The 26,548-nt window shown below is 37.0% G+C and overlaps 2 protein-coding genes across 3 annotated transcripts; both read left to right on the top strand.

Moving 5' to 3' along the window:
• The first annotated feature begins 1,602 nt into the window (after window positions 1-1,602).
• Window positions 1,603-25,704, top strand: LOC130414416 (B-cell receptor CD22-like). 2 transcript variants are annotated; one of them, XM_056740297.1, is made up of 13 exons: window positions 1,603-1,688; window positions 1,904-1,960; window positions 2,157-2,501; window positions 2,667-2,912; window positions 22,809-23,138; window positions 23,303-23,548; window positions 23,773-24,030; window positions 24,196-24,453; window positions 24,547-24,810; window positions 24,896-24,992; window positions 25,078-25,123; window positions 25,257-25,337; window positions 25,424-25,704. In XM_056740297.1, the coding sequence occupies exons 2-13, from the start codon at window positions 1,918-1,920 to the stop codon at window positions 25,517-25,519; spliced, it is 2,310 nt and encodes a 769-aa protein (XP_056596275.1). In that variant the 5' UTR covers window positions 1,603-1,688; window positions 1,904-1,917; the 3' UTR covers window positions 25,520-25,704. The 2 variants fall into 2 exon arrangements, with proteins under 2 accessions (XP_056596275.1, XP_056596284.1); XM_056740306.1 differs by lacking the exons at window positions 1,603-1,688; window positions 1,904-1,960; window positions 2,157-2,501; window positions 2,667-2,912 and adding exons at window positions 22,045-22,131; window positions 22,218-22,410; window positions 22,581-22,637.
• On the top strand, window positions 17,945-20,178 carry LOC130414427 (B-cell receptor CD22-like). Its single transcript, XM_056740319.1, has 8 exons — window positions 17,945-17,996; window positions 18,177-18,488; window positions 18,657-18,902; window positions 19,168-19,431; window positions 19,525-19,621; window positions 19,707-19,752; window positions 19,886-19,966; window positions 20,053-20,178. The coding sequence occupies exons 1-8, from the start codon at window positions 17,948-17,950 to the stop codon at window positions 20,146-20,148; spliced, it is 1,191 nt and encodes a 396-aa protein (XP_056596297.1). The 5' UTR covers window positions 17,945-17,947; the 3' UTR covers window positions 20,149-20,178.
• Window positions 25,705-26,548: the final 844 nt, after the last annotated feature.

Raw genomic sequence — 26,548 nt, 5'->3', positions numbered from 1 at the left:
TGTTTTAAATTGTAATTTAATTTTTAAACCATGTAAGAAATATTTTGTCAGTTTTGTCTGTTTATTCTTCAAGATGAAGTGGAGAGACGGTGGCTCTGAAGTAAGCGAGCAAAGTCAGGCAAGTCACCAAATACACATCAGAATTACAATGTGTTTCTCTCGTCACATCACTCAATTCATGCTGCATTTATTAAAGTAAATATTAGAAAAAAAATCTGGATAAATCTGTTTAAGTCTGTCAAACACAACACAAGCAGCTTAAGTCTCAATTCTGCGGAAATTCATCTGCAGTGACGGATCAGATTGATACAATATGTAGTCATTGAATTCATCAATTTTAGTTTTGCAGTAATGTCTCTTAATGTGATTGTTTTATTTGTTCAACACTGCAGGACAATCTATTTACCGGATCAGCAGGAGCAGATTCATGCAACGATTTTCCACTTTACGCACAAGTATCAGCCAATCAGAGAGAAGCCTTAGACTCGGCTGTTGATGTTCAATATTCAAGTGTCCAATACATCCGAAACAAAGACATTAAGAACTCTCATCACACCTCTGATCTTCACATGTGAGAAACATTAAACTCTCATTTAACTCTTGTCTGTGTTGAAAAGTTAAAGAAGAAATAAATCTGAAGTTAATACATCTTTTACAGTTCAGTCAAATAAACATGTCAACAGTCTGAGATCATTGACAGGACTCACTATCCACAAACAATTAGGACTTTTTCACAATCTGGATTATTTTGCAACAGAAATGTCTTTATTCTAGATCTCAGTTGAATGAATTGACACACAAACACATGAACTTCACTATCTGCCAGATGGAGCAGTTTAAAAGCTTTGTGTTTAAAACATTAGGCGTGAACACGTTATCAAGGTTTCCTCTGTTTCCCCCTTGGACTTTATTACCCATGCTCCTCTTCGCTTCCACACCTGAGTCTCGTCCACCATCACTCCATCTGTCAGCAATATCCTCATCACATATAAATCTATTTATGCTCTATTTAAATCCCAATAATCATGTTTTGCAAATGTTTTGCTGTGTATTTCAACTTTATTCAACTGAGAGGCTTTGCAACAAGATAATGAAACATGTGCTGGAAGTTCACTGTTGCATTTTATTTCAGCAAACATTGGTCAAGACGAGCACTGTCACTACCAAATATACCAAATAAGGTCATTTCTACTGAGACAAACCTTCACACAACACACCACAGAAAATTATGTCATCATTTACCACTTACATCACATAGGAACAAAGGAAGTGGTGTTTTTTAAATATTTTACATGCTTTGAAATATTGGAAAAAGGTACATACTCTGAAATGTGTGCAATCTGTCATTTTATGTTGTCTGTAATGTTTTGTATAATATTTGCTGGTTTAAATCTCACAGATTTTTCCAAAAATCACCCCACATTGATTCAGAATCTGAAGTAATCCAACAGAATCATTTATTAAAAACTTTACTGTTCAAATGTTTTCTTATAATTTGATTGTAAATGTGAAGGATTCTTTATTTGTGTTTCTTAAGTTCCTCATATGTTGTGGTTTAGGTGAAGGGGGCGAACACTTAGAAACAGGAAGACAAAACTATTCATTTTATTTAAGTAGTGTGATAACCACGTTAGAAACACCCTCACCTCTTGTTCATTTATTTGTGTATTGACACTTATCACAGCACGGTAAGATCATTGGATCATTGTTTTAAGAAATGTAATGAAAAATGTTTAGAATTCTTTTTTGTTGTTGTGATGAATGTAGTTATTGAAGACAAAACTGAATGAGCTTGCAGTGAGTTCTTGTGAACCTCTAATGTTCTGTCACTGAATGAAATGAGTGTTTGTGATGTACATATGTTCTACTTATATCATATATATATATATGTTTATGATTGTAGAGGTTGCTACTGCGATGTGTTTCACAATATCTGTTCTGTTTCTGCTTATGACTGCTGGTAAGTACAGATCACACTTCAGCCTTCACACTTATACACTCAGTTTATACATTCGGTCTTCACTTCTTACAAATAAAATAAAAAAATGTTGAATCACTGAATCAAACTTTTTCTTATCATCACATTAACTAAATTCAGGAGAAAGAATAAAAGTTGCTTTAATATCTTCAATAGTTTCCTCATTTCTGTGTTTCAGATGTTGGTGTTCAGGAGAATTTGCGACTGAATTACAATCCTTCATATGTTTGTGCATTAAGAGGCTCAACAGTGAGAATGTCCTGTATTTATCCTCCTGATCAACAGGTCACACCAAAATTCTGGACCAACGCAACACATCCGTCTTATTCAGTGTCACCAAACCTGTGTTCTGACACATATTACAGAGAAAATGTTCAGTGTCACAGTGAGAATACAGAGACTTACAGCATCACTTTAACACATGTGACAGAAGCTGATAAAGGCGTCTACTTCTGCATAGTTACAAGAGGAGTATATGGTGGAGAATTAACAGGGACTCCTGGAGTTCAGCTTAATGTCACAGGTAGATCTGCAGAATCATATTAACACACAGAGGACATGAGACATTATATTATTTAACTCTGATCTGATATCAATTCATAAAGTTGATGTTGTGATGATATTGATATATTTTATTCTGTATTATGATGATGATCAAACAGAGAGTTTGTTGTTGTTTTGCTGTCAGACCTCCAGGTGGAGACACAACAGAGAGTGAAAGAGGGAGATTCAGTCACTCTTACATGTAAAACCACCTGCAGACTGACTGAAGAAACAACATTCATCTGGTACAGAAACACACAGACATTAACTGAACACACAGTGAATGAGTTTCATCTGCAGTCAGTCAGTCGTCATGATTCAGGACTCTATAGATGTGCTCTAAGAGGATCTGAACATCTGTCCTCTCCTGGTGTTCATCTCAATGTAGAATGTGAGTATAAACTAATTCATTCATACATATTGTTTGGTGCAGTCAGACACAATTTACCGAATGGCATTTCATATTTATTAGACATTAACTTTTTGTCATTTGTACTGTAGTTATATTCAAAAGGATTATTAAACTTTTATTAACAATTAACATAATCAGTTCAAGGCTAGGACCTAAACTAAAGGAAACACTGTTCACCATAATGGTGACCTCAAAATCAATCTTCAGTGATTGTGATTGTTTACAGCCGGTGTTTATCATAAATGACCAATCATCACTTCATTAAAAGCGTCATTATCTCATTATCTTCAACACTGCTTCAGTGTTACTTTAACACCCTAAAGAATGGACACATAGACACAAAGCAGTGTTGATTTAACACTGACCAATTTGATGTGTAGTTTGATTTCCATCATATAATGATACAAATCACAACATTTTACATCTAGATCCTCCTGAGAAACTCTACACAAACAATGTTTTTGCGATTGTGGCAGGATGTGTAGGATTCTTCATCATCATCATCATCATCGTCATCATTCTGATTATTAAGTGAGTTGGAACTGTTTTAAAATATTGTTACATTCATTGATTGCGATGCAGTTTATGACATATATATTTTTTCTCTGTAGGAAGAGGAGGACTGATAGTAGAGCAGAACACATGAATCAAACACAGGTGAACAAACACACATCTTCATCTCCTCCTGCTGTAGATTCTGCTTCATCTCATGAACCCTTCAGTGCTGATGTCACATTGAACTCTAAATCAAATATTGTTTATGAATAATGATGAACATCTTTCTCTATAGACGGCTGACTTGAGTGATGATACATACACAGCTCTGAATCCTGCGTCCAGAACATCTGCAGACATTTACAACACAATCAGAGTAAATCTGTCAAACATTCATTCACAAACATTATTACACTCAAATTCACATGAAAACAAGATCTATTCTTCATGTTTCTTTCACAGTCGGATCAGTGCAGGGCTGCTGATGGCGTCTACACGACTCTTGAGCTTCAGTCCAGATCTTCTGAATATGATACACTAGCAGTAAACACACATTAAACTCTCTCTCGCTCTGACAGTGAGAGCTCTGGTCTGACTGGAATGATGTTATTTCTTTATTCATTACTAACAGTTAATATCAAGTGATCAATACTTTTCTATTATTTAGTCATTAGGATTAAGATTTTAATTTAGCTCATTGGTAAACATTTGATGTATGATTTTAAAGCAGTAATGTTAATAAAGTCTTTTCTCTATTAAAGCGTGTGTAGATTTGATGTATCTGTGTAAATGAAAAAAAGTTCAGTATTAATTCAGCACAATAAGAACTCACTTCACTGCTGGTGTTGTCTGTGTCGAGTGGATGTTGTGATTTGTTAGGATGTTGGATCAGCTTTCACATTAGCGCCGTTCCAAACTATTCTTCAAATGTGAAACCAACCTTAGTGAAATTAAAATAAAATACAGTCTAATAAGTAACACAACAAAAGTTGTACAATTGCTGAAACAATTAGACTTGAAGAATCAATATATGAAACTCGACAATGGTGGCAATTCACAAAATTAAACTTCATGCTTCAATGCATCATGGGTAACATCATAATACAAAATGCATTAATGACTCCCAGCATGCATTGCAGTTGATCTGTTTATCTGAATTAGTTTGATGGTTAATAGTATTGTTGAGGTTTGTCTGTTTACTTTTTCATTTTGAGTATTGTCACTAAACATTCATGGCTTAACCTAGACATCATTCATAGTCGTTTCTAAATTGCTCTCAGTAATTACAGCCCACCAAATAAAAAATGTAATATAATTTTTTTTCAATATACTTCAAAATGATATTTTTAAATTATTTAGTGATTATGAGTAAAACATCACTTTAAGCAAAAGTTGTGCAATAAGAGTCAAGAACACAACTAAATGAAACACTGATCACAATAATGGTGATATTTGATTGTGGCTGTTTTCTATCTGTGTAAAAGTTACTTGAAATGTCAAGATCATTTCTAATTAAAGTTACTGATCATTGCGTTTAGCTTTATTCCTTTAAAATGAACTGATTTTCTGAGTAAAATTGAATAGATCCTAAATAAGGTACATCCTAGACCACATATTTTCCGACAGGTCACCGAGGGGCTTGATTGAAAGTTTGAATGGTATATATGTATTGTAATTATGCATGTGTGTATTTAATATTTGAGACATCAGAAATCTATAATATTTACTTATTAATTGATAATAGGCTATATATTATTTATGCATTTTTAAACTCACATGGCAATCCTGCTCCCGCACCCTGGTAGGGAAACGCTGATCTACACAGTAAAACAAACCTTGAAAACACATCACAATGGTGTGTTTGGAGATGTTTGGAGAGTGTTTGCATTGAGTGCCATGATGTTGATCCTGTCAGAACATTATAAGCTCAGGGAGTGTGACTGTATTTTGTCGTCTAGAAAGATTTGTTTAAAATGAATATGTATTTATGAAAATAACTATCACACAAACATGAAGAATGAGTGCATGAATCTCAGCAGTGGTGAGAATTAACATACTAATCAGATAAACAGATCAACATGCAATGCATGCTGGGAATTATAAAGACGTTTTGAACTATGATGTTACCCAGCATGCATTGCAGCATGCATTTTTGGTTTACTGATTGTCACCATTGTTGAGATTCATACACTGATTCTTCATGCCTGTGTGTCTAAACGCAACTTATATTTTAATAAGTTTCTGTTTCACAAATCTTTATAGGCATCAAAATTGATCAAACTTCCAGGTTTTGCCTTTTTTCCAGGAACAACTGCTCAACAATCAAACTTGATGAGATCAGTGAATCAAATTTCAACATGATATTAATGTCAATGAACACTAACCAACAACTTTAAATTAGTTCAATAAAAGATCATATACATCACCATTACAGATGTACAGTGCTCTATAGAAAGTGAAAGCTGAGGGTCAAAAGCCCAACTCAAAGAAACACTGATCACCTTACTGTTGACTTTTGTCAGCTGGTCTAAAGACATTCAAAACTAACATTTTGAGGCACTTTTCTGCAGTGATGCTGTTTGTTAACAGCAGATGTTCATCACTAATAACTCAATCATCACTATAATAATAATGAAACTCAATACAAATTCTGTCAAACTGGAGCACAGAAAGGTGTTGGTTTTGGGATAAATCTGGGCCAGAATTGAGATGAACGGTTGATTATATTTGGGTCAGCTCTGCTTTATTTGTCTTGTTTTTGGCTGACATGCGGCATTGCTTTGATATACCTGTGGCCCAAAACTAGCAAACAGGAGTGGACTGCCCAAGGGCCGTCATTCCATGCGGTATGTGGGCCAGAAGAGGTGGTATGGGGAGTAAGGTGTGGGCCGCATTTGGGACGCAACAATCTGGGTTCCAGCGAGGAGACAAGAGAAAAGCCCAGAACTTATCTTACATTTTCTTTTTATCCTTTCCTTGACCATGTGACTAAACTAACATAATAATATCAAATTGACCAGTCAGGGCCACCTTTAACCCCCCACTTTACCGGAACCACAATAAACAAACATCTCGGGCAATAGGGGTTGATCCCTATCTCAGAAGGGCAAATGTTGCCTTTTGGGAAGAACGAGGGGGTTTTGGAACAGCAATAAATTCCTGCTATTTTTTCCAATATTTTGTCAGTTTATTCTTCAGGATAAAGGGGAGAGATAGTGGCGCGGAAGTTTACATGCAAAATCAGGCGAATCAGCAAATACACCCCAGAGTTACAGTGTGTTTGTCTCTTAACATCATTGACAGGACTCACTATCCACAAACAATTAGAACCTTTTCACAATCTGGATTATTTTGCAACAGAAATGTCTTTATTCTAGATCTCAGTTGAATGAATTGACACACAAACACATGAACTTCACTATCTGCCAGATGGAGCAGATTAAAAGTTTTGTCTTTAAAACATTAGGCGTGAACACGTTGTCAAGGTTCCCTCTTTTTCCCCCTTGGACTACATTACCCATGCTCCTCTTCGCTTCCACACCTGTTTCTCATCCACCATCACTCCATCTGTCAGCAATATCCTCATATGACTCTCTTTAAACTCACTATGTTTGTCCCTTTGTTGTCTGATCTCGTCTGTGTTATCGTGCTGATTACTATTAAAACTATTTATTGTTTTATTCTCTGCGTGTCTTGAGTCAGTGACAAAGGGGCGTCCACCCAAACCCAAAAATGTGACCATTTCTGTGATTGTCAAGAAATTGATTTTTGTCTTTCTGTTGTTTCTTTTGCTAGAAAGTTTGTTAACTAAATCAACCTAAATCCCAATATTCATGTTTTGCAAATGTTTTGCTGTGTATTTCAACTTTATTCAACTGCGAGTCTTTGCAATAAGACCATGAAACGTGCTGGAAGTTCACTGTTGCATTTTATTTCAGCAAACATTGGTCAAGACGAGCACTGTCACTACCAAATACACAAATAAGGTCATTTCTACTGAGACAAACCTTCACACAACACACCACAGAAAATTATGTCATCATTTTCCACTTACATCACAAAGGAACAAAGGAAGTGGTGCTGTTTTTTCAAAGTGTCATATTTTACACACTGAGAAATATTGGAAAGAGGCACATACTCTGAAATGTGTGTAATCTTTAATTTTTCTGTGTTGTCCGTAATGTTTTGAATAATATTAGCTGGTTCAAGTCTCACAAATTTTTCCAAAAAAACACCCCACAGTGATTCAGAATGTGAGGTTATCTTAACAGAATCATTTATTAAAAACTTTACTGTTCAAATGTTTTCTTATAATTTGATTGTAAATGTGAAGGATTCTTTATTTGTGTTTCTTAAGTTCCTCATGTGTTGTGGTTTAGGTGAACGGCATGAACACTTAGAAACAGGAAGACAAAACTATTCATTTTCTGTAAGTACTGTGAAAACCACGTTAAAAACGCCTTCACCTCTTGTTCATTTATTTGTGTATTGACACTCAACACAGCACGGTAAGATCATTGGATCATTGTTTTAAGAAAAGTTATATATTTTTGTGTTGACTGTAGTTATTGAAGATAAAACAGGATGAGCATGCAGTGAGTTCTTGTGAACCTCTGTTGAATGAATGAAATGATGCAGAAATTTTTGTTCGTGATGTCAATTTTTTCTTCTTATGTCATATATGTTGTACGATTGTAGAGGTTGCTATGGCGACGTGCTTTACATTATCTGTGCTGTTTCTGCTCATGACTGCTGGTAAGTGCAGATCAAATTTCAGTCTTCATTCTTCATACTTAAACAAAAAACAAAAATTGATGAATCACCTCACACTTTGTGTATGATCATGACATGAACTGAATTCAGGAAGAAGCATAAAGTTGTGTCATGTCTTAAATAGTTTCCTTATTTCTGTGTTTCAGATGTTGATGGTCAGCAGGATTGGGAAGTGAAATATAATCCTTTATATGTTTGTGCATTAAGAGGCTCAACAGTGAGAATGTCCTGCATTTATCCTCCTGGTCATCAGGTCACATCATCATACTGGACCAAAACAACATATCAACCTGTTTCAGTGTCACCAAACCTTTGTTCTGACTCAAATGACAGAGAAAATGTTTGGTGTCATAGTGAAAATACAGAGACTTACAATATCACTTTGACACATGTGACAGAAGCTGATAAAAGCGTCTACTACTGCATATTTACAAGCAGACTATACAGTGGAGAATGGAGAGGGACTCCTGGAGTTCAGCTTAATGTCACAGGTAGATCTACAGAATCATATTAACACACAGAGGACATGAGACATTATATTGTGTAACTCTGATCTGATATAAATTCATAAAGTTGATGTCAACAGAGAGTTGTTGTTTGCTGTCAGACCTCCAGGTGGAGACACAACAGAGAGTGAAAGAGGGAGATTCAGTCACTCTTACATGTAAAACCACCTGCAGACTGACTGAAGAAACAACATTCATCTGGTACAGAAACACACACACATTAACTGAACACACAGTGAATGAGTTTCATCTGCAGTCAGTCAGTCGTCATGATTCAGGAGTCTATAGATGTGCTATAAGAGGATCTGAACAGCTGTACTCTCCTGGTGTTCTTCTTGATATAGAATGTGAGTAAACACTGATTCATTCATTTGTATTGTTTGGAGGAGTCGGAAAAAATTTACCGAATGGCATTTAATATTTATTAGACATAAATTGTTTGTCATTTGTACTGTAGTTATATTCAAAAGGATTATTAAACTTTATTTCTTCATAAATTTTGTTTTGCATTCCATCTTCAACAGTAAATATCTGATATCACATGTGATTTTGGGATCACAAAATATTTTTCCATCTTTTAATAATTAAAATAACACTAAAATACTTTTACATCTAGATCCTCCTGAGAAAACCTCAGTGTCCATCAGTTCTTCTGGTGTAATAGTGGAGGGTGACTCAGTGACTCTGACCTGCAGCAGTGAATCAAATCCACCTGTTCACATCTACAACTGGTTTAAAGAGAATCAAACATCATCTGTTGGATCTGGACAGACGTTCAGCATCACTAACATTAATTCTAGTCTCAGTGGATGGTTTTACTGTGTGGCTCAGAATAAACATGGATCTCAGAGATCAGCTGCTGTATCACTCATTGTTAAAGGTATTTACAGTAAATATATTACATGTGTCATATTTTATGATTTGATCTTCATCAATATGTTGTTTTAGGAGCTCATAGTTCTGCTGTAGTTTCTGGGATTGTGGCAGGATGTGGAGGATTGTTCTTCATCATCATCTTCATCATCCTGTTTATGTGGTGAGTGAATATTGAGTAAGCTACTTTCAGTGTTAAAAATTATGATTTTAATGTAAACGAAAATGTTATATTTGTGGAATTCATGGGTGACACTACAGAATGAATACTTATATTGAATTTGTCAATAATGTTTTTTTACAACAACAAACACGTATTTCTGCATTTTTTTCTTCGTCAGGAAGAAGAGGAGAGAACTGCAAAATCCGGTTTGTACATTCCTGCATAACTCATTTGATGTTGCATATAATAAAACAACACAAGGTTGGGGAATATGGTTGTTAAAGTCTGTCAGTCTTATTACAAGCTGATCAAATCAATCTGCTGTGATGGATCAATCAGGGTGATGCAGATCATTTCATAATTTAATCTATCCAATTCAGTCATTTACTTCATTGTAATTGTTTTTGCAACAGATAACTGACTTGGCTCACTTACTTCGTATAATGCGATTGTTTTATTTGTTCAACACTGCAGGTCAATCACTCCAATAGATCAGCTTCAGCCAATGATGTTCCACCAAACATACAAATATCAGCCAATCAGAGAGAAGCCTTAGAGTCCGCTGTTGATGTTCAATATTCCAGTGTCCAATATATCAGAAACAGAGAGATGAACTCTCATCACACCACAGATCTTCAAAGGTGAGAAACATAAAACTCTTATTTAACTCTCATCTGTTTTGAACAAGTTGATGTAGAAATAAATCTGAAGTTAATATCTTTTATCATATTCCCTCAGATCGACTGATGTGATTTACAGTTCAGTCAAATGAACATGTCAAGAGTCTGAGATCATTGATGGGACTCACTATCAACAAACAGATACTTTCCACTAGTGATGCACGATATAGGATTTTTGCCGATATCCGATATGCCGATAATTTCCACCTAAATTAAGCCGATAGCCGATACCGATATATTCTGTATATATATTCTGTATATCCACCAGGGCATTTTTACGAAGCTAAAAGCGCCAGGTGCTGGACAGCTTTTTTTCAACCAAGGCACTCTGTTCGTAAATTTAAGCTGCCTGGGAAAAAAACAAGCACCAGCAATGAAACAGTGAAAAAAAACAAGGGTGGATAGCCCAGGCACTGCTGTGATTGTCCCTTCTCACATTTTGAAATAAGGATAAACTACACTGTGAAAAATATTCCGTAATTTTTACGTAAAAATACCGGCAGCTGTGGTTGCCGGTAAAATTCCGTAAAAAATACAGGAAAAGAACGTAAATAGCTTTGCAGTTTAAAACTTCAGGGCACAAACTTCAAACTGTGTATGAACTTAATACGTTTGAGTCTTTTACATTACCAGCATTTCTTTATATAAAATGAAAACTTTGACCTTACGCATAAAAGTGAAAAGATTACATTTTTTTTCTTTGCAATTAATTTTAAAAAATATCAATGTTACTTTTAAACAAAGCAACATGCAGCATGACATCAGCATCTCATTGCCTGAAGGGAAGGGCAAAAGTAGTTTATAATGGCAAAATACCGGCAGCTGTGGTTGCCAGAAAACTACCATAAAATTACGTGAACATCCTGTTTTTATTCATCCAATCAATTCACAGTGGAAAACATGAGCCACACCCACTATTCATTTTGTAAACACGACAGAATACTGAAGACGATCATCACTTCTGCTTCACAGGGACTGCAGCATAACATCCATGACTTGATGCTTTATTGTTGTTTAAACAGCGTTATTGTGATCAGTGTTTGCTTTGGTTGGGCTCTTTCATCCTTTCCTTGATAAACAACAGTTTTCTTTTTGGAAGCAATGACAGTGTTTTGTATGAAACATCAAAAGAAACTGTGTAATTATTTTACAAGCTTTATTTTGATGTTTAGTTTTTCTTTGGGTTTTATTAACAACAGGCTGATTGAGCTTACATTTGTGATCCACATTTTTCTGTAACAATCAATATAAATAGTTTTTGAACTTTGAACTTTTTGACTCATCAAGAATCAAGAATCAGTGTAGGAATCTCAACAGTGGTGATCAAGCTTACAGCCGCAATGCATGCCCGGATCGCATGTTATGCTCGGCTCACGTCACCATATTAAAATGTTTCAAAACTTGTGAGCCACAGAATTTGTCAACATTACTTACATTAGGTATGACTGGCACCTTTTCCCATACCTAAATCCTGAGATTTCCTTCTAGAAGTTCAAATAGGGTTGTCGCCTTCATGTAACAGCCTGTAAATAAATTTGCACGGATGCTTTTTTGTTTATTTTAAAATGCGCAATGACTCCTTCCCTTAAAAGGCCTACCTTATTTATTGACGCAAATTCAATGCAAAGCTAAACAAGTAAGACACTGGCCGTGAAAGACAAAGAAAACAATATTTATATGTGGTGCTGATAAGGAAATATCTATAGCACTATAATTGCTCCGTCTTTGTTGCGGGGGATCTTAACACTATCAAGCCTGTTTACTTTATTAATTATCAACATTGTAAACAATAAAGCCAGATATTCTTGTCAGACCTGTGTTTTGTTTCTTGATTGTAAATGTGAAGGGTTCATTACTGTTCTTTCTTAAGTTCTACCAGTTCACTCTTGAGTTAGTTTCTGCGAACGACAGAGAGGGTAAGTACAAACCTTAAATACTACATGCTGAGTGATGATAGGCTAACCAGTGATTTGATCAGTGACATAAGTAGTCTTCCAGGTAGAGCTTGCGTAGGGGCTTACATTTCTACCAGACAGACTCAGGAGAAAGAACGACAAATAATGTTCATTAACAAAAGATTTAAAATTGAAAGATATATTGAAGATCTTTGGCCCTGTCCAACGAAGGAATCCTGGGGATAAGGATTTTAGATGTTCATACCTGGAGACAAAGGCAGGGCGGAGCCTACCCCAAAGAAGAAGGTATAGGGAAATTAACCCACCAGATGAGATATCTTGCTGATGTTCTTAGAAGGAGAAAGTGGGAATTGGTCAGCTGTAGTTGAAATATGAACACAAGGTTACAGCATGACTGACTTTTAACTGGAGGGTGGCATAATTGAAAGTAAATAGTTAAATAGCATAATTTTAAACAAAAACATGCAAAGGCAGCTTTGAGGCTTCAACAGCAGTGCTATCGATAGCTGCCTGTGCCATCACAATATTTAGATTAAATAGTTGAACAGCATAATTAAACAGAAGCCTGCGAAGGCCGAATTGAGGCTTCAACAGCCGTGCTATCGATGGCTGCGTAAGCCATCAACTCTAACTGAGAGTAATAGTTAAATATCATAAATAAAAGGAAGCCTGCAAAAGAAGAATTGAGGATGCAAAGCAGTATTATAGTTAGGCAGCATAAGCCAATAAAATTACAGAGGCTGCAAATGCCGATTGGAGGCTGCAAAGCCATGCAGTGACTAGGTTGCAGAGCGTTTAACACAGTTAAATAATAGTTGAATACATTGAGTCCCACGGTAGCCCACGAGGCATTTACGCCAGCAGCCGGCCATGTCTTATAAATGATAATAAATAATAGGTATTCTGATTTTGTTCTGAAATCTTCCCTGTCTCCGGGGCTCCTTTGAAGCTGCATTCATGGGTTTTCCTTTCATAGACATAAACCCAGAGTGTTAACACAAAGTGAAAAATGAGCACTGGGGAGTAACTCTTAACACAGTGCGCGGAGAGTGAGCAATAATTGACGCGTGCTCTTTGACTTTTCATTCATGACGTTAATCAAGATGGAGCAGATAAAACGCTCTTCCACACTTTCCAAAATATTCCACTAAGTCAAGAATGTTAGTGATGTTTCATTCGATCCGAGCTTGTGTCTAGTGAAATGGGCGTACCAGATGAAGCCTCGATTCGAAGCTTCTATTGTAACGTAGAAATGACGTGAATATGACAAATGAAGCTTCACTTTCTGCTCAGTCACGTGCGCGTTTTACTTTGCGTGTCAGAACGTTTGAACCCCAGAGGTTTATTATATAGACCCCTCACACATGTTGTACTAGAAGCATTATTTGTGCACATAACATTAAAATGAATGTTAATTTCATCTACTGGTTGCTTCATTCAACTAGCGAAATTCTTGAGGTTTGATTCTTATCTCGAAACAGTCAGGGAAAGTGTTAGAGGTTTATACAAGGCTTCGTTTTCCCATCACTAAAGAATATAGCGTTACATGTGAAGCCAAACAACATTCCAAGACCGGGAAAAGTAACCTTAAACTCCATTCTTTGGTCGACCATGGCGAGACCTGTTCTTAATGGAACCTGTCCTGTTCAACCACTGTATGGTTTTGGCCACCGTGCCGCAACTCAGATTCATGGTCTTGGCAATCTTCTTATAGCCTAGGCCAAAAAATTCATTTTTTCCGATCCTCAGAGAGTTCTTTAACACAAGGTGCCAGTATGAGAGAGTGAGAACGATAACAGCAAATTTAACACACCTGCTCCCCATTCACACCTGAGACCTTGTTACACTAACGAATCACATGAACCTTGGGGAGGGAAGATGGCTAATAGGTTGGTTTCACGTGACGTCACGCTGCTGCATCGCGAGAGCGCGAAATTCAGATGGAGGGCAGGAAGTGAAATAGCTGAGGATCTGCCAGTGCCGTCTGAAAAAATGCCAATGTTTTGTGTAGTTTACGGATGCTCCAATCGTTCAAACCGAGAAAAGGGAAAGGGATTTTACAAAGTACCAAAGATTGCCACTCATAAAGGTGAGAAATATAAAAAGCTCACAGAACAACGCCGTAAAAAGGGGATTTTTAACCAACGTCTGCGGTCGGGAGGAGCAGAGTCTGTTAATGCCCGTGTCTGCAGCGATCACTTCGTCGGAGGTATGTTAGCTAGCCAATTAGTTTTTTGTGTCTGTGTTTGTAGAGCCTTAGGTTGTCGTTAAATGTTCATTTACTTAGTAATGATTATTAAGTTACCGGCAGTCTAATATGGACTTCATTGGGGCTTTTTAGGCTGCCCTAGCGCTTTGGGTGACCTTGAGTCGCTAGATTGGGCTCCGACGGTCAACCTAGGGTACCAAAAAACTAAACCCAAATCAGAGGCGTCTCTTAAACGAGAGCAGAGGATGAAGCTCAATGAAGACCAACAAAGACGGTCGGAATGTTCTTAGGCTATGTTGGATCTCCAACAGACAGATGAGAGCCCGGATCTGACACAGACAGCCGAAAGCTCCGAACCGAAGCAGCCAGCTGACAACAACCCACAATCAGAGGGGATCAGTGGGAATGGAACATTAAAGGATCAAGGTGACCAGCATTATTATTAATTGTTATTAATTATTATTAATTGTTACAAATGTTGAATGTTGTAAAAACGTTGTAAAAAAAGATTACTTCACATAATTAATATTAACTTAAATCAACCTGTATAATTGGACCAGAAAACTTGCATGTTTGTAAAAAGGTTGTTAAAAAGATAACTTAACAGCAATTCGTATAATTCATATTCATGAATTATGTAATTATGCTCCCCACTGATATGTTGCAGGCTATGTAGATGCCGGATGCCAGACTGCACTTACAATGGATGACATTGAGAAGATGGAGGATGTTCAGAGACAAAACACAACAGAGCTGGGAGATCTTCGAGCCAAAGCAATGGACACACAGTTCAACAAGGAGTCCTTTGGAAAAAAAAATGAAGGGGCTCCCAAACTTCTTAGTTTTAATTCCGATTTTTTAATTACAAACATCACCATACTGTACAATTTCTGATTGGTGTTGCACCCCAAGGCTATGTCACTTGCATATCTTGTGCCTGGGGAGGGAGAGTCAGCGATAAACAGATCACAATAGAGAGTGGCCTCCTAAAAAACCTGTTACCTGGAGATATTGGCCTAGCAGACCGTGGGTTCAATATTTGTGATAGTGAGGGATTTTACTGCGCTTCACTACAGATACCTGCATTTACCAAGGGGAGAAAACAGCTGTCAGCGTATGAGGTGGCAGACACAAGAAAAATAGCGAATTTGCGTATTCATGTTGAGAGAGTTATCGGTTTAGTCAGAAGAAAATATCAGATTCTGCCCATAGAGCACATGGCCACAAAACAAGGTTAGGCACTAGCATTGATTGACAAGATTGGGGTTATTTGCTGTATCTTGTCTAATCTTTCGGAGTCTGTTGTCCCATTGGAATAAGGAGGAGGGAGAGATAGGGATAATAATCAGTCAGTCCAGTACCTGAGCCCTCACACATGTAGTGTCCAATACCTGAGCCCTGCTTCTTGGCTCTGATGATAAGTAAGAGGACAGGGAGTAGTAGTACCTGAGCCCAGACATGTATCAGTCTGTTAATATGTTTTCAACAAGTGTAATCTAGTCCAATTGTACTGGCTATATGTATTATATGTAATGAAATGGATTCTAATCTGTTGTTGCACACCGTGTTCTTATTATGACAATTGTTGAAAAATCTAATCTTGTAAATAAACCACCATTTATAATTCTGTCTTCTCAATGGCATTTATTGTTTTCATTTATATTACATAAAAAGCCAGAACTCACAAAGACCACACAAAGCCAGAAGCACACAAAAGTCAAAAAAGTTGTACGCCTCCAGTAGTACGATGTCTGAAGGACCAGATAGTTGGTGATGTCAACAGCCTCCACTGTCGGCAAATCTTCAAGTTCGACCGAAAACTCACTCATCTTCATGAGGAACGGGTCACGTCCCACATATCGGTTTACTAACTCCTTGTATCTATTTCTTGAAACTGGTTTAAAATTCATACAATAGGGACTATCCGCAGCGGTTTCCACCATAGACGTATTCTCCATGTTTACTTCCTGCCCTCCATCTGAAATCGCCCCGCCTTCGCGCGTCATAATAATCACGTGACTGAAACCCAGCTATTGGGCCCAATTTGGAGATTTGACCTAGGGGTGTACTCACTTGTGTTGCCAGCGGTTGAGACATGTATGGCTGTGTTACGAGTTTTTTTGAGGGGACAGCAAATTTTACACTGTTATACAACCTGTACACACACTACTTTATACTGTAGCAAAGTGATATTTCTTCAGTGTTGTCACATGAAAAAATGTAATAAAATATTTACACAAATGTGAGGGGTGTACTCACTTCTGTGAGATGCTGTGTATGGCTTATTTTGATCTATGTGCCTACAAACGCTGTCTCCAGTTTTGCTAATTTTGAGGTTTCGTCCGGTCTAGATGAATTAACTGAGTTTTCATTTAACATGGTACTATCCTTTCATATCATAGCTTTAATTGACATGGGATAAAAATATAGACTGTTGGTTTTGCGATTTCTTTGGGTTGTTTGTTCAGTCACAGATGCTACACGGAGTCTCTGACTCAATAAGGCTTGGTTTTTCTAGGTATCTTGCTCTGTTGAGCGGAAAAAAGGGATTTTATGTAGGTCAAACATGGTTAACATCATGGGTTAAGATTGTTTTCACCCAGGCATCGCCCCCAGCTATGACACGACCAAGTCTATTTCACTAAAAGATCAATACTAACACATCAGTGCATGTCTTTGCTATTTAAAACAGATCTTGAACTCAAACAGGTGAAATGTAAACAGGTGTTATTTGTTCTTTTGCAGATTCTGATGTTGTTTGGCTAACACACAGTCATGTACTTGTGTTCAGGGTAGTTAAGGTCAAGCCCCGGTCTCATTCTCAAACGTCACGACTCTGACTCATAACACAGAGAATGTGTCTGAATGAGGAAGTGACATCAACATCTTATTAGGTGTTAAATCCTGTAGCCCTGATCTCAGTGTTGTTCTCAAGACTTGTAGGTTCTTATAAAGCTGTGAACTTTTCTTATGAGGATGTCGGTTGTGTGATTTTACATCCGCAGACATGTCATTCACTTTGTTTCTTGAGCTCCTCTCATGTTGGTCAGATGAAGAGAGCAAACGCTGAGAAAGAGGAAGACCAAAATATTCATTATATTTTAAGCTTCGCATTAAAGTATGGAAAACACATCAGTTAAATCAGTCCATTAGTTAAAAACAGCTCTTCAGCTTCATTTCATTTCTTATTTGTGTACTAACAAAGACGGCATCACATCACGGTAAGACCGTTTTTACATTGTTTTGAGTGAATCAATCTGTAGAGCTGTTCATGATCATGACTGTAGTTGTTGAAGATGAAAAACAGACTAATGAAATGATGCAGAAATGAGTGTTTGTGAACATTTGCAGTTTGTTCATCTCATGTCAATTGTATGTTGTGTGATTGTAGAGTTTGCTATGGCGACATGTTTCACAATATCTCTGATGTTTCTGCTCATGACTGCTGGTAAGTGCAGATCACACTTCAGTCTTCACACTTATACACTCACTTCATACTTTGTGTCTTGACTTATTACACAAAATGTACGAGCGTTTGAATGATTTTCAGAAAGAATAATAAATATTGATATAAACTTGCATGATGTTGTGTTTTGCCTTCAACTGTTTCCTCATTTCTGTGTTTCAGATGTTGATGGTCAGCAGGTTTGGGGAGTGAATTATAATTCTTCGTATGTTTGTGCAGTAAGAAGCTCAACAGTGAGAATGTCCTGTATTTATCCTCCTGGTTATGGGATCACACCATCATACTGGACCAAAACAACACATCAACCTTATTCAGTGCCACCAAACCTGTGTTCTGACAGATATCAGTGTCACACTAACAGCATCACTTTAACACATGTGACAGAAGCTGATAAAGGCGTCTACTACTGCATATTTGCAAGAGAATACAGTGGAGAATTGAGAGGGACTCCTGGAGTTCAGCTTGATGTCACAGGTAGATCTACAGAATCATATTAACACACAGAGGACATGAGACATTATATTGTGTAACTCTGATCTGATATAAATTCATAAAGTTGATGTTGTGATGATATTGATATATTTTATTCTGTATTATGATGATGATGATCAAACAGAGAGTTTGTTGTTGTTTTGCTGTCAGACCTCCAGGTGGAGACACAACAGAGAGTGAAAGAGGGAGATTCAGTCACTCTTACATGTAAAACCACCTGCAGACTGACTGAAGAAACAACATTCATCTGGTACAGAAACACACAGACATTAACTGAACACACAGTGAATGAGTTTCATCTGCAGTCAGTCAGTCGTCATGATTCAGGAGTCTATAGATGTGCTATAAGAGGACATGCACATTTTGCGTCTTCTGATGTTTATCTCAGTGTAGAATGTGAGTAAACACTGATTCATTAACATACAAGAACAAATATTTCAAAATTTCAGATTTCTGAATTCTGTATGAATTTAAATATTTCATACAGACCCAATTTGCAACGTTTATGACAAATACTGTATGTATCAGATAACAAACATGGCTGTTTAATAATCCACTCTTTGAATATAAATGTTTAATCTTGAAGTAAATATCAGATTGTGTCACCGTGCAACAGTTCAGGAATAGATCATTATAAATAGACATCAACTTCCTTTTTTAGATCTTCCTGAGAAAACCTCAGTGTCCATCAGTTCTTCTGGTGTAATAGTGGAGGGTGATTCAGTGAATCTGACCTGCAGCAGTGAATCAAATCCACCTGTTCACATCTACAGCTGGTTTAAAGAGAATCAAACATCATCTGTTGGATCTGGACAGACGTTCAGCATCACTAACATTAATTCTAGTCTCAGTGGATGGTTTTACTGTGTGGCTCAGAATAAACATGGATCTCAGAGATCAGCTGCTGTATCACTCACTATAACAGGTCGCTGGTTCATTATTCACTCTTTCTGTTTTAGTTTTTTGAAACTGTCATGGTGGTTGTAAATTGTTTTTTTCCATAAACATTTTATTGTAGGAGTTCAGGGTTCTGCTCTGTACGCAGTTTCTGGTATTGTGGCAGGATGTGGAGGATTGTTCTTCATCATCATCATCTTCATCATCCTGTTTATTAAGTGAGTTTAGTATATTTTAAAAGATTGTTTTATTCATTGATTGTAATGCAGTTTATCACATTTATGAGGTTATTTTTCTCTTTAGGAAGAGGAGGACTGATAGTAGAGCAGAACACATGAATCAAACACAGGTGAACAAACACACATCTTCATCTCCAGCTGCTGTAGATTCTGCTTCATCTCATGAATCCTTCAGTGCTGATGTCACATTGAACTCTAAATCAAATATTGTTTATGAATAATGATGAACATCTTTCTCTATAGACGGCTGACTGGAGTGATGATACATACACAGCTCTGAATCCTGCGTCCAGAACATCTGCAGACATTTACTACACAATCAGAGTAAATCTGTCAAACATTCATTCACAAACATTATTACACTCAAATTCACATGAAAACAAGATCTATTCTTCATGTTTCTTTCACAGTCGGATCAGTGCAGGGCTGCTGATGGCGTCTACACGACTCTTGAGCTTCAGTCCAGATCTTCTGAATATGATACAATAGCAGTAAACACACATTAAACTCTCTCTCGCTCTAACAGTGAGAGCTCTGTTCTGATTGCTATTGTTATTTGTTATTATTCTTTACTAATAGTTAACATGCAATGAACATACTTTATAATTGTCATGTTAAGATTTTTATTCATCTGACTTGTTAACATTTGATGTATAATTTAAGTCATTTTAATAAAGCTTTTTTCTTTTGAAGAGTGTGTAGTTTTGATGGATCTGTGTAGCGATCAGAAAGTTCATTGAGTTGACTCAGTAGGTGCTGATGTTGTCTCTAGTGGAGAATGGATGTTGTGATTTATCCACTAGAGGGCTGATGATCGTGTTTCAGAGATCTACACAGTAACACACATCTTAAACTGTCAAACTAACTTCCAGCTCTGCACAGTTTAGCTCCAACACACACCTGCTTGGCAGTTTCTAGTGATCCTGAAGATCTGGATGAGCTGAATCAGGTGTCTGATGAGGGTTGGAGCTAAACTATGCAGAACGGCGCCATGAACTGAGTTGGACACCACGAGTTTACCTAAAAAACTTTTGTGGTGTCAACGCACCATACATTTTGGTTGATAAAATGTCCCTGATATTTCTTTTGATTTGGAAATTCATCCAGCTGATTTTATTGTTATAGACATGGTCGGCATAGCTGGAAATGGCAATTAAAACGTAATTTCCATTTATGTCGTGTGGGAAAACACTCCTGCGTGTAGACCTTGTCAGGTGCTTAATCTCAGCTCTTTGTATTGATTACGATTGATTTTTGCTTGATGCAGTGTCCAAAAATTGCTATTCGGTGTTCTGAATTTTTTAAATGTTAAAAAACCCTGACCTGAAGTTTTATACACGGCAAAAAAAACAGGCCGGTGTGGTCCCGTCCCCCTGCACCGCAACTTCTAAAACATTTAATCTGAAAAAATCATTTTCATTCAATGCTTTGGTGATTTGGTAAGTTGTTTGTGGGACTGATAATTATCTTACACTCTTTCATAGAGTACATTTTGTAGTTATATCATAATAATTCTAAATCATAAATGATTTAAAGTGACCAACATAAATTATTAATGTTTACACGTCTCATTATTACAATACTGAACTGACATTTGATTAAAATAACACATACTTTTGTCCTCACCATAGACGTCCATTACAAGGAAGCAGCTTCGTGGCCTAATGTACCAAAACAATGGAATGTGTAACCAAATTATTAAGTTCATCTTTACCACTGATATCAAACATCAACATAATGACAGAAAAATCTGTGTTCTTAGTTGATCGCTGCATTGAACCACGTTAAGCTGCTTCATTATAATGAATTTCTAAGTGGGGTAATGTTGTGTCCTACAGTCAAAACTGTGCGTAATGTATTCATTTAACATGTGAAGTCATGATAGTCTTCTATAGGATAGCTTTAATGAACATGGGATCAAAATAGAGACAGTTGGATGATCCTGTGACCCAAACAATGTGTTGAAACGACACCTCTGGCCATTCTTTGGGTTGTTTGTTCAGTCTCAGATGCTGCACGGAGTCTCTGACCCAATACGACTCTGTTTTTATAGGTATCTTGCTCTGTTGAACACAAAAAGAGATTTTAATGCAGGCTAAACATGGTTAACATCATGCGTTTATAGTCAGGGGGAAAGGATTGTTTTCTCTCAGCTATGTCACGACACCGACGACTCTATGTCAGTAAAAGATCAATACTAACACATCAGTGCATGTCTTTGCTATTTAAAACAGATCTTGAACTCAAACAGGTGAAATGTAAACAGGTGTTATTTGTTCTTTTGCAGATTCTGATGTTGTTTGGCTAACACACAGTCATGTACTTGTGTTCAGGGTAGTTAAGGTCAAGCCCCGGTCTCATCCTCAAACGTCACGACTCTGACTCACAATACAGAAAATGTGTCTGAATGAGGAAGTGACATCGACATCTTATTCGGAGCTAAATCCTGTAGCCCTGATCTCAGTTTTGGTCCTCAAGACTTGTAACAGGTTCTTATAAAGCTGTGAACTTTTCTTATGAGGATGTTTGTTGTGTGATTTTACATCTGGAGACATTTCATTCACTTTGTTTCTAGAGCTCCTCTCATGTTGGTCAGATGAAGAGAGCAAACGCTGAGAAAGAGGAAGACCAAAATATTCATTATATTTTAAGCTTCGCATTAAAGTATGGAAAACACATCAGTTAAATCAGTCCATCAGTTAAAAACAGCTCTTCATCTTCATTTCATTTCTTTTTTTGTGTACTAACACAGACGGCATCACATCACGGTAAGACCATTTTTACATTGTTTTGAGTGAATCAATCTGTAGAGCTGTTCATGATCATGACTGTAGTTGTTTAAGATGAAAAACATACTAATGAAATGATGCAGAAATGAGTGTTTGTGAACATTTGGAGTTTGTTCATCTCATGTCAATTGTATGTTGTGTGATTGTAGTGGTTGCTATGGCGACATGTTTCGCAATATCTCTGATGTTTCTGCTCATGACTGCTGGTAAGTGCAGATCACACTTCAGTCTTCACACTTATACACTCACTTTATACTTTGTGTCTTGATTTATGTTATGAGTGTTTGAATGATTTTCAGAAAGAAAGATAAATATTGATATAAACTTGCATGATGTTGTGTTTTGCCTTCAATTGTTTCCTAATTTCTGTGTTTCAGATGTTGGTGGTCAGCGAGATTGGGAAGTGAATTACAATCCTTCATATGTTTGTGCATTAAGAGGCTCAACAGTGAGAATGTCCTGTGATTATCCTCCTGGTTATTGGATCACACCATCATACTGGACCAAAACAACACATCAACCTGTTTCAGTGTCACCAAACCTGTGTTCTTACATATATTACAGAGAAAATGTTCAGTGTCACACTAACAGCATCACTTTAACACATGTGACAGAAGCTGATAAAGGCGTTTACTACTGCATATTTACAGCAAGTGGATACATTGGAGAATGGAGAGGGACTCCTGGAGTTCAGCTTGATGTCACAGGTAGATCTACAGAATCATATTAACACACAGAGGACATGAGACATTATATTGTGTAACTCTGATCTGATATAAATTCATAAAGTTGATGTTGTGATGATATTGATATATTTATTCTGTATTATGATGATGATCACACAGAGAGTTTGTTGTTGTTTTGCTGTCAGACCTCCAGGTGGAGACACAACAGAGAGTGAAAGAGGGAGATTCAGTCACTCTTACATGTAAAACCACCTGCAGACTGACTGAAGAAACAACATTCATCTGGTACAGAAACACACAGACATTAACTGAACACACAGTGAATGAGTTTCATCTGCAGTCAGTCAGTCGTCATGATTCAGGAGTCTATAGATGTGCTATAAGAGGATCTGAACCTTTTGCGTATTCTGATGTTTATCTCAGTGTTGAATGTGAGTAAACACTGATTCATTAACATACAAAAGCAAAATTACTACATTTATGAAAAATATGTATGAGATAACAAACATGACTGTTTAATAATCCAGTCTTTGAATATGCATGTCTAATCTTGAAGTATATATCAGATTGTGTCACCGTGAAACAGTTCAGAAATAGATCATTATATATAGCCAACAACTCCCTTTTGATTTCTATTTATATATTATTTTTCTAGATCCTCCAGAGAAAACCTCAGTGTCCATCAGTTCTTCTGGTGTAATAGTGGAGGGTGATTCAGTGAATCTGACCTGCAGCAGTGAGTCAAATCCACCTGTTCACACCTACAGCTGGTTTAAAGGAGGAAAATTTGTAGGATCTGGAAACATCTACAGAATCTCAAACATCAGATCGGATGACAGTGGAGAATACACGTGCTGGTCCAAATATATACATGGAGGGAAATATTCAGAAGCTGTGATGCTGAATGTGATGTGTAAGTAACAGTGTTGTGGGTCTGACATGTTTTTGATGCTGTAAACTTATTGCTTTTGTGTGTTTTAGCATGTATGTGAAAATATGTGTGCCAGAACCAGTAACAAAGCGCAAACCCCTTTAAAATTCATAAAATGACGTACAATGGTTGTATAATCTTTACCAGTTGCACCAAGAAATGTTGTGGCATCCATCAGTTCTTCTGGTGTAATAGTGGAGGGTGATTCAGTGACTCTGACCTGCAGCAGTGAATCAAATCCACCTGTTCACATCTACAGCTGGTTTAAAGGAGGAAAACTTGTAGGATCTGGAAACATCTACAGAATCTCAAGCATCAGATCAGATCACAGTGGAGAATACAAGTGCAAGACCAGAAATAAACATGGAGAGAAATATTCAGAAGCTGTGAAGATGGATGTGATTTGTAAGTGACAGAAGCTCTGTTTGACAGTGATGTACATTGATATTGTGTATTTTACTGTTTATGCAAATGATAATGAAAATCTATCTGTTGTAGATGCACCAAGACATGTCAAAGTGTCCATCAGTTCTTCTGGTGTAATAGTGGAGGGTGATTCAGTGAATCTGACCTGCAGCAGTGAATCAAATCCACCTGTTCACATCTACAGCTGGTTTAAAGAGAATCAAACATCATCTGTTGGATCTGGACAGACGTTCAGCATCACTAACATTAATTCTAGTCTCAGTGGATGGTTTTACTGTGTGGCTCAGAATAAACATGGATCTCAGAGATCAGCTGCTGTATCACTCACTGTAACAGGTTGCTGGTTCATTATTCACTCATGGTGTCGTCATTCAGTCATGGTGGTTGTAAATTGTTTTTTTCCATAAACATTTTATTGTAGGAGTTCAGGGTTCTGCTCTGTACACAGTTTCTGGTATTGTGGCAGGATGTGGAGGATTGTTCTTCATCATCATCATCTTCATCATCCTGTTTATTAAGTGAGTTTAGTATATTTTAAAAGATTGTTTTATTCATTGATTGTAATGCAGTTTATCACATTTATGAGGTTATTTTTCTCTTTAGGAAGAGGAGGACTGATAGTAGAGCAGAACACATGAATCAAACACAGGTGAACAAACACACATCTTCATCTCCAGCTGCTGTAGATTCTGCTTCATCTCATGAATCCTTCAGTGCTGATGTCACATTGAACTCTAAATCAAATATTGTTTATGAATAATGATGAACATCTTTCTCTATAGACGGCTGACTGGAGTGATAATACATACACAGCTCTGAATCCTGCGTCCAGAACATCTGCAGACATTTACAACACAATCAGAGTAAATCTGTCAAACATTCATTCACAAACATTATTACACTCAAATTCACATGAAAACAAGATCTATTCTTCATGTTTCTTTCACAGTCGGATCAGTGCAGGGCTGCTGATGGCGTCTACACGACTCTTGAGCTTCAGTCCAGATCTTCTGAATATGATACAATAGCAGTAAACACACATTAAACTCTCTCTCGCTCTAACAGTGAGAGCTCTGTTCTGATTGCTATTGTTATTTGTTATTATTCGTTACTAATAGTTAACATGCAATGAACATACTTTATAATTGTCATGTTAAGATTTTTATTCATCTGACTTGTTAACATTTGATGTATAATTTAAGTAATTTAATAAAGCTTTTTTCTTTTGAAGAGTGTGTAGTTTTGATGGATCTGTGTAGCGATCAGAAAGTTCATTGAGTTGACTCAGAAGGTGCTGATGTTGTCTCTGTGGAGAATGGATGTTGTGATTTATCCACTAGAGGGCTTATGATCGTGTTTCAGAGATCTACACAGTAACACACATCTTAAACTGTCAAACTAACTTCCAGCTCTGCACAGTTTAGCTCCAACACACACCTGCTTGGCAGTTTCTAGTGATCCTGAAGATCTGGATGAGCTGAATCAGGTGTCTGATGAGGGTTGGAGCTAAACTATGCAGAACGCCGCCAGGAACTGAGTTGGACACCACGAGTTTACCTAAAAAAACTTTTGTGTTGTCAACGCAGCATACATTTTGGTTTATAAAATTTCCCTGATGTTTCTTTTGGTTTGGAAATTCATCCAGCTGATTTTATTGTTATAGACATGGTCGGCATAGCTGGGAATGGCCATTCAAACGTAATTTCCATTTATGTCGTGTGGGAAAACACTCCTGCGTGTAGACCTGGTCAGGTGCTTAATCTCAGCTCTTTGTATTGATTACGATTGATTTTTGCTTGATGCAGTGTCCAAAAATTGCTATTCGGTGTTCTGAATTTTTTAAATGTTAAAAAACCCTGACCTGAAGTTTTATACACGGCAAAAAAAACAGGCCGATGTGGTCCCGTCCCCCTGCACCGCAACTTCTAAAACATTTAATCTGAAAAAATCATTTTCATTCAATGCTTTGGTGATTTGGTAAGTTGTTTGTGGGACTGATAATTATCTTACACTCTTTCATAGAGTACATTTGGTAGTTATATCATAATAATTCTAAATCATAAATTATTTAAAG

This window comes from Triplophysa dalaica, chromosome 2, assembly GCF_015846415.1.
Source record: "Triplophysa dalaica isolate WHDGS20190420 chromosome 2, ASM1584641v1, whole genome shotgun sequence".
NCBI classification, from domain to species: Eukaryota; Metazoa; Chordata; class Actinopteri; order Cypriniformes; family Nemacheilidae; genus Triplophysa; species Triplophysa dalaica.
The sequence above is the reverse complement of the archived record's forward strand: the minus strand, read 5'-3'. Positions and strand labels throughout refer to the sequence as shown.